This window comes from Malania oleifera, chromosome 10 (genome assembly GCF_029873635.1).
Source record: "Malania oleifera isolate guangnan ecotype guangnan chromosome 10, ASM2987363v1, whole genome shotgun sequence".
NCBI classification, from domain to species: domain Eukaryota; kingdom Viridiplantae; phylum Streptophyta; class Magnoliopsida; order Santalales; family Ximeniaceae; genus Malania; species Malania oleifera.
The window spans coordinates 16281024-16295785 of record NC_080426.1 but is presented as its reverse complement, the minus strand read 5'-3'; the positions used below and the strand labels follow the sequence as shown (position 1 = coordinate 16295785).

At 38.7% G+C, this 14762-nt stretch overlaps 1 protein-coding gene across 4 annotated transcripts in view; it reads left to right on the top strand.

The window, feature by feature from the left end:
• Positions 1–14762, top strand: part of LOC131165420 (exocyst complex component SEC8) — an 83513-nt gene that overhangs the window by 21424 nt on the left and 47327 nt on the right. For all 4 annotated transcript variants that reach the window (XM_058123223.1, XM_058123220.1, XM_058123221.1 and 1 more), the window contains 4 exons: positions 9629–9936; positions 10023–10186; positions 10371–10486; positions 13351–13421. In XM_058123223.1, coding sequence (XP_057979206.1) covers positions 9629–9936; positions 10023–10186; positions 10371–10486; positions 13351–13421 — 659 coding nt within the window. The remainder of the gene's footprint in view (positions 1–9628; positions 9937–10022; positions 10187–10370; positions 10487–13350; positions 13422–14762) is intronic.

Below are 14762 nucleotides of genomic sequence, written 5' to 3'. Positions count from 1 at the left end.
GGTCTCTGATTGGGTTCTCCAGAAGATGAAATTGGTTAGTAAAGCCATCTGAATGTCCTTTGAAGGCTTTGAAGACAGGGCCTTGAGACTGTTCAAAGATATTGAGAAAAAGAGAAGGGGGGAGGGGAAAACATTAGCAAAAAGCCCATGGGCAATCATAGGAAGTTGGACACCAACAGTGAGTTGAAATGACTCGATATTTCAGTGAATTACAAAAAGCTGGGAGGGTGCTCTGAAGTGGCAGAGGCTTGCAGCATTGGGTCCTACTGTGAACTAATATTGTGGAAGCTCATTTCATGGAACATGAGAGGACTCATGACAGATTCTTTAATCACGTCCTTTCTTAAGGATTGGCGAGGCGACGTTGTTTGCAGGAAACTAAAGAGAGGAGGTGGATTAGTTTTTGGTCAAAGGTTTATTGGGACAGGAGTTTTGTGGGTGGATTTCCCTTGGAGCTGAGGGTAGTGCAGAGGGGTATTCTTGTTCCATGGAAGCATAGTGTAGTGGCTTGAACTACTTCCTTTTCAGTCTCCTGTTTGTTCAAGAACCTGAAGGCTTTCAGTGGATACTCACCGGGGTCTACAGCCCAGGTGAAGGACCCTCTAGACATCTTTTGATGAAGGACCTCTTGGATGTTAGAAGCTGGTGGGATGCTCCTTGGATCATTGGAGGAGACTTCAGCAGGGCGGTCTATCTTCATGAAAGAAGCAGAGTTAACTCAAAACAATTGCATGGGGATAAAGCACGTGGCCTGGAAGGTATCTCTTTGGCTTTCTTTCAAGAAAACTGGGGCCTTCTCAAGCATGATATTTTGAACACTTTTGAGGAGTTCTATGGAACAGGCAGATTCATGAGTTGCATTTATGCCAACTTTGTCACCTTGACTCTGAAAAAAGTAGGGACTTGCAATGTCTAGGATTTTCGCCCAATCAGCCTTGTGGAATGCATCTACAAGATCCTAGCCAAAATCCTCGTTGCGAGGATAAAAGAAGCCTTTATGGAAATCATTGGGCAGCACCAACACACTTTTGTGGCAGACGAATCATGGATGCAGCCCGTATAGCGAATGAATTTTTGGATGCCTACCTTAAGGAAAAAAAGGGGTGGGTGGTGGTGTGTAAGCTTGACATGGAGAAAGCTTTTGATCACATCGGCTAGAACTTTCTTTTGTATATTCTTAGGAGAATAGGCTTTGGGGAGCTTTGGTGCAGATGGATTGCACAATGCATCAATACCCTCAGCTTCTCTATGCTGATTAATGGCTGCCCATATGACTTCTTTTACTCCTCTAGAGGCTTGAGACAAGGTGATCTCTTGTTCCCTGTTTTGTTTATCTCGGTGGATGAAAGTGTTAAGTCTCATGCCAAAGAAAGCTACAAAGGAGGGCTCCTTAAAGGTCTCAGCATGGGAAAAAATGGGAAGGTTATGGAAGTTTCAGTTCTCTTTGCAGATGATGCCATCATTTTTTATGAAGAAGACTCCTGCCAAATCCTTAAACCTTCGATGCATTTTGGTTGGGTTTGAGGCTGTCTTGGGCCTGAAAGTGAATTTGGGGAGTGAGATCATCCTGGTTGGAGATAGCACAGGAGGGCCTCTCCTAGCTGGACTTCTGGGCTGCAAGATGGGGACCTTCCCCATTAAATACCTTGGTATCCCTCTTGGAGCCAAATTCAAAGATAAAGGAGTCTGTGACCCCATTATCGAAAGGTTTGAGAAAAGATTGGCAGATTGGAAAAGGAACTTCTTGTCAAAAGGTGGAAGACTCACTCTCATAAGGAGCACCTTGACTAACTTTCCCGTCTATTATTTACCCCTCTTTCAATACCTGTTTCAGTTGCCAAAAGGCTTGAAGTAATTCAAAGGAGGTTTTCTTTTGGGGAGCTCGGGGGAGGAATTTAAATTCCACCTTGTAAAGTAGGGGATGGTTAAACAACCTATTCTATTGGGAGACTTGGGGCTGAAACCCCTCTACACTTCCAATAAATCCCTTCTTGGGAAATGGCTGTGGAGATTCATGAAGGAAATAGACCACATTTGGCAGGGAACCATTGCTTCTAAATATGGGCTTGAGCACAAAGAATGGATTGCTCATGCTGGAAGAGGATCCTTTGGCATGGGGGTTTGGAATTCATCAGGAAAGGCTGGGACAATTTTTTCCTGTATTAGCTTTTAAGTGGGGAATGGGGACAATTTTTACTTTTGGCACAATGTTCAGTGCAGCCAAAGGGTCCTAAGTGCTAAATTTCCTTCCATCTTCAGCTTGGCTTGTGACAAGGATGCCTTCATCAATCAACATCTTCAGATCTCAGATCAGAGGATCTTTTGGAACATTCCCTTCATTAGAAATGTCTAAGATTGGGAACTTCATCACCTCACTGACTTTTACAGCAGTTTGTACAAATTACGGTATTGAAGCACCACCAACGAATCAGAATGGATCTTGGATGGTAACGGTAGATTCACTGTTAGATCTTTTTACAGGAAACTTATCCTGATGGGAACAAATTGCAGCAACCTACCTTGGATCACATTGGAAGATAGCAGCCTGTAAAAAGGCAGCTTTTCTTGCTTGAGAGGCAACACACGGGAAGATTTTGGCCCTTGACAACCTGCAGAAAAGGGCTGACTCTTGCCAACATGTACTTTCTATGTATGGTTGATGCTGAATCAGTTGACCACATCCTCCTGCACTGCTCCTGGACCAGCCACCTTTAGAGCATGGCCTTCTCCTTGACCCGACAACAGTGGGCCAATGCCAGCTCTGTGGGAGGAGAGTTTTTGGCTTGGAAAGGTATTCAAGCCACCAAAGAGAAGAGTGTTACGGAGATAATTTCGAATAATTGGGCTGTAAATAATTTAGTTGAAATATTTTAGTTTATATTTAGATTGTATATAGCAGAAAATTAGGCTGTAAATAATGCTGAAAATCTGGCAGCATTTAGGCGCTGAAAATGTGCTGAAAATTGGGAAACAACTATGTAAATCTCTTCTATATATAATGAAAGCAAACCCGATGGAAAGGGCATTCAGACCAAAATTAACATGGTATCAGAGCCCCTCTTCTGATTCCGTCGTTTTGATCTTAATCACTGGGTGCAATTCTCATCGCTGTTCTTAAAAAAAAAAAAACATTTCTCTCGGTTTCAGCATGTTCTTTCTTGCTTTCGTGGGCGTCGGCTGTCACTGTGGGGGCTGCCGTAATTTTTTTGTTTAGTTGCACATACTGTCCTTGGTTGTGGGCTACTCATCTTGGTGTTTTTCTTGTGGTGGCTGGGCATCTTTGTGGCTGTCGGCAGTTTCTGTGGTGGTCAGCAGCTTTGACTCCTGGTGTGATCGACGAAGGTGCTGTGTTTCTTCCTCTGCTGTGTTGTTTTCCACACTGGGCAGGTATTTCGAGTTAGGCTTGCGTTTTTGATCTGGGCCTTCTGTGTTTGATTTGGGCTTTTTTATTTCTGGTGGGCTTTTGTAATTTGGTTGTTTTTGTGGACCTCTTATTATTTGGATTTGGACCTGATTTGAGTTAGGTTTGGCGTTTATTTGGTTGACTGCTTGGGCTTATATTTTTTAGTGCCTTTCATCATGTCTATTGAAAACACTATTGTTCAATTTACTGGAAAAAATTTCTCTACGTGGGAATTCCAATTTAAAATGTTCTTGAAAGGGAACGAATTATCAAATCATATTGATAGTTCTGCTTAAGTTCCCACTGATGAAAAGGAATTTGCACAATGGGAGGTCAAGGATGCTAAGATGAACTCTTGGCTGTTGGGAAAGATTGAGTCTCACCTTGTGACCAATCTTCATTGTTTACTACGGCTCAGGCTATGTGGGATTATCTCCACCGTATTTACCCCCAAGAGCATAGTGCTCGGAAGTTCCAATTGGAGTTGGAAATTAGTAATTACATTCAAGGTAATTTACCTATTGAACAATTTTATTATGGTTTTATTAATCTTTGGAGCGAGTATTATGCTATTGTTCATGCTAAGGTTCCCTCATACGGCACTTGCGGCTCTTCGAGCGGTTCATGCCAAGAGTCAACGCGATCAATTTTTGAGGAAAATTCGACCTGAATTTGAGCCTGTTCGAGCCAATTTATTGAACCGTAATCCGGTTCCTTCTTTGGATATTTGTTTGGGAGAATTGCGTGAAGAACATCGGTTATCCACTCAGATGGGTATGACTTCGGAGAAGGTATTTTCTGAAGCTGTGAATGTAGCATATGCAGCACAAGGGAGAGGGAGGAACAAGTTGCAGTGTTTCATGCTCGCAACTGTCCTAAGAAAGTTTGTAACTACTGTAAGAAAGAAGGCCATATCATCAAAGACTGTTGAGTGCGGCCTCAAAATTGCCAATGCCAAGCTTTTCAGGTTGCTTTTCAGTCCTCTTCTTCTTCTTCTTCTTCTGTGTCACCCATTGTAAGCTCTGATGCGTTTGTTTTCACACCAGCAATGGTCATGCAGATGATTATGTTTGCTTTTACGGCTTTAGGCCTGCAAGGTATGACTACTAACTCAACTTCTTGGATTGTTGATTTGGGCGCTTCTAATCATATGACTGGTAATATGATGGGTCTCCATGGTGTTCGTAAGTATAGAGGCACACAAAATATTCAGATTGCTGATGATAGTACTCTTCCAATTACTGTTGTTGGTAGTTTGGGCTCTTCATTCCCCGATGTTTTTGTCTTTCCTGGATTGTCTACCAATTTGATTTTTGTTGGACAATTGGTAGATGATAACTGTGATGTTCATTTTTCTCGTGGTGGTTGTCTTGTGCAGGATCAGGTGTCAGGGACGGTGATCGCAAAGGGGCCTAAAGTGGGATGTTTATTTCCTTTACAGTTTTCTATTCCTAATGTTGTTTCTCTTGCTTGTACAACTATTGCCAACAATAATGAAATCTGGCATAAGAAATTGGGTCATCCTAATTTTGTTGTCTTGGTTCATTTTATGAAACATGGTTTTTTGGGCAATAAAGATTCCTTTTCTTCTTCTCCTGTATCTTTTGATTGTGCTACTTGTCATCTTGGTAAAAGGAAAACTTTACCTTTTCTTGCGCATGGTAGTCTGCTTCTAATTGCTTTGAGATTGTGCATACTGATGTTTGGGGTGTGAGTTCTGTTATTTCTCATGGTCTGTATCGTTATTTTCTCATGGTTAGTTAATTCACTTGGATATATTTTCTCCGCTCTAAAGCTGACTTGTTTTTTGTCTTTTCAAAAATTTGTTGCGTTTGTCGAGACATAGTTTAGTACTTGTATCAAAACTTATGCTCCGACTCAAGGGGGGAATTTCTTTAGCAAAATAGGATCATTTCCCAGCATTCTTGTCCTTATACCCCTCAACAAATGGAGTTGCTGAGCGTAAGAATCGTCATCTCTTAGATGTCGTTCATACTTTGTTGATTGATTCTTCTGTACCTTCTAAGTTCTGGGTAGAAGCTTTATCTACTGCTGTTTATTTGATCAATCGTTTGTCTATTGCCACTCTAAATTATGATTCTCCCTATTTTTGATTATTTTGCATATTTGCTAAGTATCAATCCTTTCATACTTTGGTGTGTTTGTTTTGTTCATCCACTACCTATTGAGTGTCACAAGCTTGCTGCCCATTTTGTCATGTGTGCCTTTATGGGATATAGTCCTACTAAGAAAGGATTTGTTTGTTATGATGCTCATGCAAACAAATTACGGATCTCCCGAAATGTGATTTTCTTCGAAAACCAATATTTCTTTCAGTCTCAGGTTATTTTTGATACTCTTATTACTTTCCTTCTTGCTTTTGATGATGTGTCTTCTTCTATTAAGCGATTTAAACCAGGTGTGGTGTATCATTGACGTCCTCCTTCTTCAACGCCCCTTCCAGACACTGATCCGCCATCTGATTCTGCGGTTCCTCAGTGCTCCACCCGGGTTCCACATCCACCGGATAGGTATGGTTTTCCTCATACCTCGCTTACTGCCACTCTCGACACTGTTTCTGTTCCTCACTCATATACCTAGGCAGCCACCCAAGCATGTTGGCAGTAGGCCATGCAAGAAGAAATCCAAGCTCTTCAAGATAATCACACTTGGGATCCTGTGACTTGTCCCTTTGGTGTCAAACCTATTGGTTGTAAATGGGTGTACTCAGTCAAGTTTCGGTTTGATGGGTCACTGGACAGATGTAAGGCCTGTCTCGTGGCTTTTGGGAACCGGCATGAGTATGGTATTGATTATGAAGAGACCTTTGCTCCTGTTGCCAAAAAGACTACTGTGTGGACTATCTTGGCACTTGCTGCGTCGCAGGGGTGGTCTCTCCGGAAGATGGATGTGAAGAATGCTTTCTTCATGGGGATTTGAAGGAAGAAATCTATATGTCTCCACCTCCTGGCATGTTTACTACACCTTCTTCAGAGGTTTGTCAGCTACACCGATCCTTGTATAGACTGAAACAGGCTCCACGTGCATGGTTTGATAAATTTTGTCTTCCCTGCTTGCTTTTCATTTTCTCAGAGTCAGTTTGATTCTTCTCTTTTTCTTCACAAGACTTCTGGAGGAATTGTATTGCTTTTGGTATATGTTGATGACATTGTGATTACTGGCTTTGACATTGAGTTAATTAAGCAATTACAACAGCATCTCAAGGTCTCTTTTCACGTGAAAGATCTTGGTCCACTGCAGTATTTTCTTGGTCTTGAGGTGCAGCTTACTCCAACTGGTATGTTGTTACACCAGCAAAAATACACGCAGGAAATAATTTCATTGGTTGGTCTCCAATCGGGTAACTCTGTTCTTACTCCCTTGGAGGTAAATATTAAGCTTCTTTAGGAGGAAGGCGAGCTTCTATCAGATCCATCCTTGTATTGGCAGCTTGTTGGGAGTTTGAACTACTTAACGATTACTCGTCCTGATATTTCTTTTGCTGTGCATCAGGTCAGTCAATTTATGCAGGCTCGCCGACATCTTCATTAAGCCGTTGTTCGCCGCATTATCCGATATCTTAAGGGCACCTCTACACGCGGGTTGTTCTTTCCTAAGGAATCTTCCTTACAGTTGGTGGGGTATAGTGATGCTGATTGAGCCGGATGTGTGAATACTCGTTTGCTCTGTTACTGGCTGGTGCATGTTCTTAGGCAATGCACTCATTTCTTGGAAGAGTAAGAAGCAAGACAGAGTTTCCGAGTCCTTCACTGAGTCTGAGTATCGTGCTATGTCTTCTGCATGCTTTGAGATCACATGGCGTCGTGGGTTATTGGGTGAACTTGGTTTTTCTCAGCTTCATTTCACTCCTCTTCATGCTGATAATACCGGTGCTATTCAGATCGCCGCTAATCCTGTTTTCCATGAGCGTACGGAACATATCGAAGTCGATTGCCATTCCATACGTGAATCCTTTGACAAACAAGTGATTACTCTTCCTCACATTTCCACCTAAAGTCAAACTGCATACATATTCACTAAAGCTCTTTCTCGGCACCAACATCAGTTCTTGGTTGACAAATTGATGCTTCTTGATCTACCAGCATCAATTTGAGGGGGGATGTTGCGGAGATAATTTAGGATAATTAGGCAGTAAATAATTTAGTTGAAATATTTTAGTTTATATTTAGATTGTATATAGCAGAAAATTAGGCTGTAAATAATGCTGAAAATCTGGCAGCATTTAGGCGCTGAAAATGTGCTGAAAATCGGTAAACAACTATGTAAATCTCTTCTATCTATAATGAAAGCAAACCTGATGGAAAGGGCATTCCGACCAAAATTAACAAAGAGGAAGGCCTTGATTCTCATCCCTCTCACCATCTTTTGGTTTTCTTGGAAGCAAAGGAGCAGGATAGCCTTAGAAGGATCAGTTACACCCAATGTCGCCTAGAATGTGGAACGTTCTGGTTCGTGGAATGTTCTAGTTTGTGGAACAGGAATGGGTTCGCGACAAAACACATGCTCTAAAATGTGGAATGTTAGGGGTATACATAAATAGATATATTGGTGAAAAAATTGTAATGGCACTTGTATATTTTACAGAGGAAATTGAGGTGTTTCTAAAGGTAGAAGAGTTTTTTCTGTTTAGAAATAGATTAATAATGACAAATAGACTTAAAATGTGATGACTCCCCACTTTAGTAAAAAAAGTTATGTGAAAAATATTGATCTGAAACTTGGGATCGTTAGATTTAGCATTCTAGTACAAAAATGTTCCACATTTTCGAATGTTCGTACCAAAACGTGGTTCGCTAGTGGGTTAGCATTTTCTGTTAATTATTGTTATGCCCCTTCAGATAGTAAAGATCAGCAGGTTGCTACTGTTACCAGCTGGCGCAGTGGACAGTTTTTGAATGATCATATCTAACTCTTGGTTTTTGTGACACCCTGCAGGGTGGGTTATCCTTGTTCTGTTTGTATACCAGGTTGGCATCCCTTTGATGCTCTGTTAATAAAGTTCTAAAAAAAGAAAAGGAAAAGAGGGCCGACAAGGGGTGTTTACTCACTGTTTAGCATTAGATAGGCTGTGAAGGGCATTCTTGGTTCACAAATATTGCGAGTTACTTGGATTGAGAGTCCTTACCATGAGTTGATTCAGAATTTTTTAGTCTTATAATCATTTTTGGTGCATCCAATAAGAATGTTTTTCTGACGTAGCAATAAAAGTTTGTGAGAAGACATTTGGCATGAGTGGGCTTTTCTGAAAGTGAACCATGACTCTGTTTATTCTCTTGTTGACAAGAATTGTGAGGGTGTACGCGTAAAATCAGGTCACATGAGCTCTTTGTTGTGAGGAAAATCTTAGCGATATGGAATAGTTACAGTTGGACGGGCTTGTGTCCATGCTGGTTGAGTTTGGCTTATGCCGTTGCTCTCTTTGGGATTAATGGGACATCTCATTTGTTTGTAGATGATCTAATTCCAGGGGTAGCATGGGTTTAACTAATATTTTTTGTCATTTGCATTGTGTTGGATGCTTGGATTTCACCGAGTGGATGATGGAAGTTTCCAGAGAGTAGGAATCATTGTTTATAAGAGTCAACTATGATTCTTTACCATGGATATGTATATTCTCCAAAGATCAACCTTTATTTCTTTATATTTAGAATAGTATCATGTTGAAATGATGAAGATATGAAAATCCCGAATGGTTTTTCTTTTTTGTTATTATTTTTCATGTTTTTCAAAATTAACTATTTGAAATATGTTGATTGAATTGTCTCTGTTTCTATATAATGGAAGCATTGTATGCATTCAGTTCTTGTCTGCATACCGCTTTCATGTTTAGGCAATAACTTATCTGAGATTAGTAATTATCATGGTGCAAGAACTGTTTGACACTTCTACTTTCTGTCATCCTTAATTAAAAAGCATTTTATGTGCTGACTTCGAGGATAGTCAAAACCTTCCTACTGTGTTCTTTTAATCTATAGCCGACCTTTGGGATCATCATTGTCTTGCGCAGTTTTGAGTCAACGTTTTCTTTATTTTGTCGGAAGTGCATCCCTTTCAACAGACTAATTTTACAGACTTTTAAATAAAAATTTTTCATGAGGATTTATCCTAACTTGTAGCATTCTCCTTAACTTTTTGTCTGTTTTGTGTTTCGACATGAGAGTCACCCTCTTTGATTTTTTTTTTTTTTTTCAAATTTTTCAACAGCCAAAGACTACGGCCTACAATACATGAGAGTATAACATCCAAAATTAAAGCTCAGGCAGAAATCATTAACTCTTTGAGGCCTGGCCTTGGTCAGGCATCCCGAAACACTGCTACAGCTCTTCATTACATAAAGGGACAGTTAGAAAGCTACCAGCTGCCAAAACAGAAGCGTCAGAATGGGATATCACTGGCTGGAACAGTACTGGCAGTTAGCCCAGTATCGCCTGTCATGGCTCCCTTGGGAACAGCACAGGCTGCAGCAAAAGAACTTCTTGATTCAATTTTGGACACCATTGTTCGGATATTTGGTGAGATACCAGTACTACGTTTTATGCATGCTCTTGTGTCTGTGGGTCTATATTTTTCTGTAAAATTTGACATTATAATTATTCAGAGAATCATGTTGTTGTTGGGGAGCTTTTGGAGTCGAAGTCCTCTCAACAAATCAGCATGAACACACCAAAATCAATGCCAGAAGATGTAAACTGGACCCCTGATTCTGAAGCTTCTCAAGTTACTGGAGGCTACAGTATTGGCTTTTCCTTGACAGTTTTGCAGGTAGTCTACCAGCTTTAATTTATGTTGTTATAGTCTGCTGATTATCTAATGAAAGATTGTCAAATTTTCGTTTAACGAAAGGTTTACCCAAAAAATGGCTATGAATAAACATATGCATCAGTCCTTTGGTTTCGTATTTCACATTTTCCCCTTGATCTTTTATGTGCATGATTCTGTGTAAAAGAGTGAGTGCCAACAACTCATTTGTGAGATTCTGCGAGCAACTCCTGAAGCTGCATCAGCAGATGCTGCTGTACAAACGGCCAGGCTTGCAAGTAAAGTTCCTTCCAAAGAAAAGAGGCAGGTTACTCTAATTTCATACTTTCATGTATAACATGATATTTTTTTGTTGTTGTTCTTGTTTTATCGGGGGGAAGGAGTTTTTTATAGATTTCTTTTTATGTTCTATTTCGGTCTTCTCTCTTGTTTATAAAGCATTCTTGCTTGAATAAGAAAGACATAGCTGGTTGGAGCCAAAAGTGAACCATCTTGGGTCTGACAAAAGATTTTGCTCTAGAATCTAGATTTCCAAGCATTTTGCTGGTTTTGAAGTGTTGTCAAAAGGTGAACTGTGGATGGTGGTTGTCAGAAAGTGTTAGATGTGTTAAATAGTGGGTTTGGCTGTAGTACAGGATAGGGATGTTGTTTGGACGGAGACAACTATGACAAATTTCCTAAGGTTGGTGGTGACAACTGACAAGTTACCTGAGATGGTGTGGGGGCAGTAATGCTATTGTAACTACTTGTTGCATCAACATAGTCAATTACAATGGATAGTTTATTGGGGGTGGTCACCGGTTGCTGAGGGAAGGAGGTGGTGGGCCTGGTGGCTAATTGATGGGGCAGTGATAGTGGCGGCATTGGTGGGATCTGTAACAATAACACAGTAATTAGAATTGGGGTAACGGTGTTGGCAACTGTTGTGGTCTTGGTGTCAGAATCTTAATAACATGATAGTGAATGTGTTGGAGATCTTTTGGAAGTACTTATGAAAAAGTACTTTTATGAAAAAAGTAATTATTTGGAAAAGTACTGATAAAAACTACTTACGTAAAAATGCTGAAAATTATAATTACTGTTTTGTTGTAAAAAAATTTAAATACTGATCATAAGTACTTATAAAATAAGTGGTGTTTGGATAGTTTCTTTTATTTTAAGAATTGTGTGAATTTATTAGAAATTTCATCATAAATATATTATTATAAATAACAAAAAAAATATGATTATGAAATTAAGTTAATGACAATATTATTAATAAACTTATAATTTTAATTATTTTCTAATTAACAATTTATTACAATATTAATATAATTAAATTTCAAAATAAACTAAATCACTAATTAATATTTATGTTAATTAACATTTTGAACTAGCATTTTAATATTTTCAAATTAGTAGATTAATTAACATTTTTAAACATGGTCTAGTTAACAAATTAAATAAATTTTTAATTAAAAATTTCAATTAACAATTTTAATGAGCATTTCAATCATTGCCTAATTAACATTTTTCATTCACAAATTTAATTAACATTGTAAACATTGTCTAATTAAAAAATTGAATAACATTTTTCTCAATTGACAATTTAAATTGGCATAAAAAATTAATTAGCATTTTAATAATTATTTTTTATTAACATTTTAAATGTTATCTCATTAACAAATTAAATAAAATTTTTCGTTAAAATTTTTAATTGACAATTTTAGTTAGCATTCCAAATACTGTCTAACACAAATCAATTAACATTTTTCATTAACAAATATAGTTAGCATGTGAAATTAATCAACAGTTTAGTTAACATTTTAACTATTATCGAATTAAAAACTAGATGACTTTTTTAGTTAACATTTTAATTAATAAAAATTAATTAGTTTTTAATTAGCAAATCCAAAAATCTGGAAGAACCAGATTCCTTGCAAGGCTGTGTTATGGAGGAGAAGCGGCGGACTGCAATGATGGACTGTTGTATCTTGTGGCATCTTGCCGGACTGCTGCGCATCTCGTTGGACTACTGTGCATCTTGCCAGACTGCAATGACGGATATTCTCGGGAAGCTTGGAGCCAGAGAGGGAGCAGATTTCCAGGAGACTGCTTGCTTGTGCTTTGCTGAGAGATGGGGGGGTTGGAAGAAGGGAGAGAGATACAGTCAGCGTGCTGGTGATGGCCTCTTTTAAACGGTGTTTTTTTTTTTTTTTTTCCTGGGAAAATTGCCTCCTATTATCCTTATAGTAATGGTAACCACTTATTTTGCCCCAAAAAAAGTAATTTTCATAAGTACTTGATAGAAAAGGTACTTTTTACTTTGCTTGTCAAACACTACTTGTAGGCACAAGTCTTAAAAGAAGTACTTTTTAAAATGTACTTATTTTTTAAGATGTTCCAAATGGGGGCTTAGTGAAGATAATGGCTTCTTTCGGTAATATTGTTCTCCTTTTTGTTTTTGTCCTGTTAAGAATTGTAATGTATTGAACCCATTTCTCCCTTTGTTTTATTTTTATTATTGTTGTTTTTTTTTTAGGGGGCCAGGGTGGGGTGTTTTATTTTTATTGTTGTTGTTGTTTTTTTTTAGGGGGGCAGGGTGGGGAGTGGTTGGAGTGTAACCTTGATGCAGAAGTTAGGAAATTGCTTCTCTGCACTGTCTCATTCAAGATGTTATTTATTCCCTTCCTTCTCTGATCAGAGGAACTCAGTGTTAGGGTGATCTAGTCAGTGTCCATGTCAGTATGGTTTTCCTCTCCTTTGTGTGCCCTGCGTGCCTTTGAGCCTCCCTAATTTTGAAATAAGAAGACCTTTATTGTTGAGTCTCTCCTCTTAAGTATGCCTTCTAAGAGAGCGAATTCTTGTTGCTGGCTAACTATGGCTGCGGGCTACCGAAGAGTGAATACTGAATACTCATGGGCTGTGGCTCCAAGGAATTTGAAAAATTGGGCCTCAATATTGCTCTTGCCTGAAATAATTCATTGTTATACGATGGTTATACAATCTTACTATCATCCAAAATGACGAAGAAATTGTGAATTTCTTTGAATAATTTGGTCTTTAATATCCTTAAATCTACTCTATCTTGTGCATTTTCTTAAGACAGCTCCTAGTCTTTTTAGCTTTCTGTGTTCAACTGCTATACTTTCTTTTTGCATTAACACAGTAATGTTTATGGGCTATAGGGATGGGTCAGAAGATGGTCTTACCTTTGCATTTCGCTTCACAGATGCTACCATATCAATTCCTAACCAGGGTAAGCTAAAGATTGTGCTATTGCAGTACCTGCTTTTCTGTTTTCATTGACATAAAAGAAGATGCATGTTGCCTTATTTTTTAAAAATAAACTTCATGATATTCTTTAATAGAAATCTACTGCATGGTTCAAGCATACTTCTCCGTCAGGCTTTAGGTGAATTACTATTTTTAGCTTTACTCGATGGTACTGCATGTTGTCTTTGAGAAATTTTTTTTTTTTTGGCATGGTTTGACCATGATTTGAAAATGCGATCATGGGTACAATTGCGATACAGTCATGGCTGTCGTAGGATGTGACAAAAGCGTATTTAAAATGCATTTTGGTGAATTTTTCTCTACCTACAAACACTCATCAACAGGCAACATGTTTTTTATTTTTATTAATTTTAATGCGCTGTTTGCGACCAAAAAAAAAAAAAAAAAAAGAACCTATCGTATTTCTTTGGGTAGTTTTCACTACTTTAATGGCTAAATATTTTAGAAATATAATTAAAATTGACAGCCAATGAATTAGAGACATAAAATAAGTGTGTGTTTATGTATATATAAACGAGAGAAAGAACTAATTCCCTGCTTGGACTCTAGATTGAAATATCCAAAAATGGTAGTACTTCCCATAGAAAAGTATTCTTGTTTATTTCCACAATCCTCAGTATGACATTCATTGCAAAGCCATACCTTAGAGATGAATGCAGTATCACAAGTCACCACCATACTGAATGACATAGATACTCTTCATAGCTCCATCTCGGCACTGAATTTGGGTTTGAGACTGAGAATCATCTCCCCACCCTTGTGGAAATACACAACTAAATGCACACGTGTTCATATCATTTGACTGCTGCTCCTGAAAATCCACTGATGGCAAAAAATCCTGCTATTAAAGGAGGTGAGATCTCCTCCTTGACCACATATTGATCATATCCATACATAGGTTGGGAATGGGCCTGGCTTTGAGTAGTGACTCGAGTCACTAAACCCACTGGGATAAGGATATGCAGGATGTGGATCATAGTAGTTCTGATGTGGTAGATAATAACTGGTTTTATAGATCCATATGAGTGATGAATCCTTTAAACAAATTCTTCAAAATTGCTAACCACCCGTAGGAATATCTAGAAAAGTGATGGTCACCGTGGCAATGATTTGTAGTTTGTGTCTCTGTTTAATGAGGGCCACCACTAGTAGGACTCTTCATGGGTTGTGAAAATTGGAGCTGAGCAGGAATACTCATTTTCTAGTACATCTTCTAATTTTTGTGCAGTTCAAGCTCATACGACTTCTCCTTGCATGCTATGGTATAGAGTTAACTTTCTTGTTTATTTTTGGACTTCTTTCG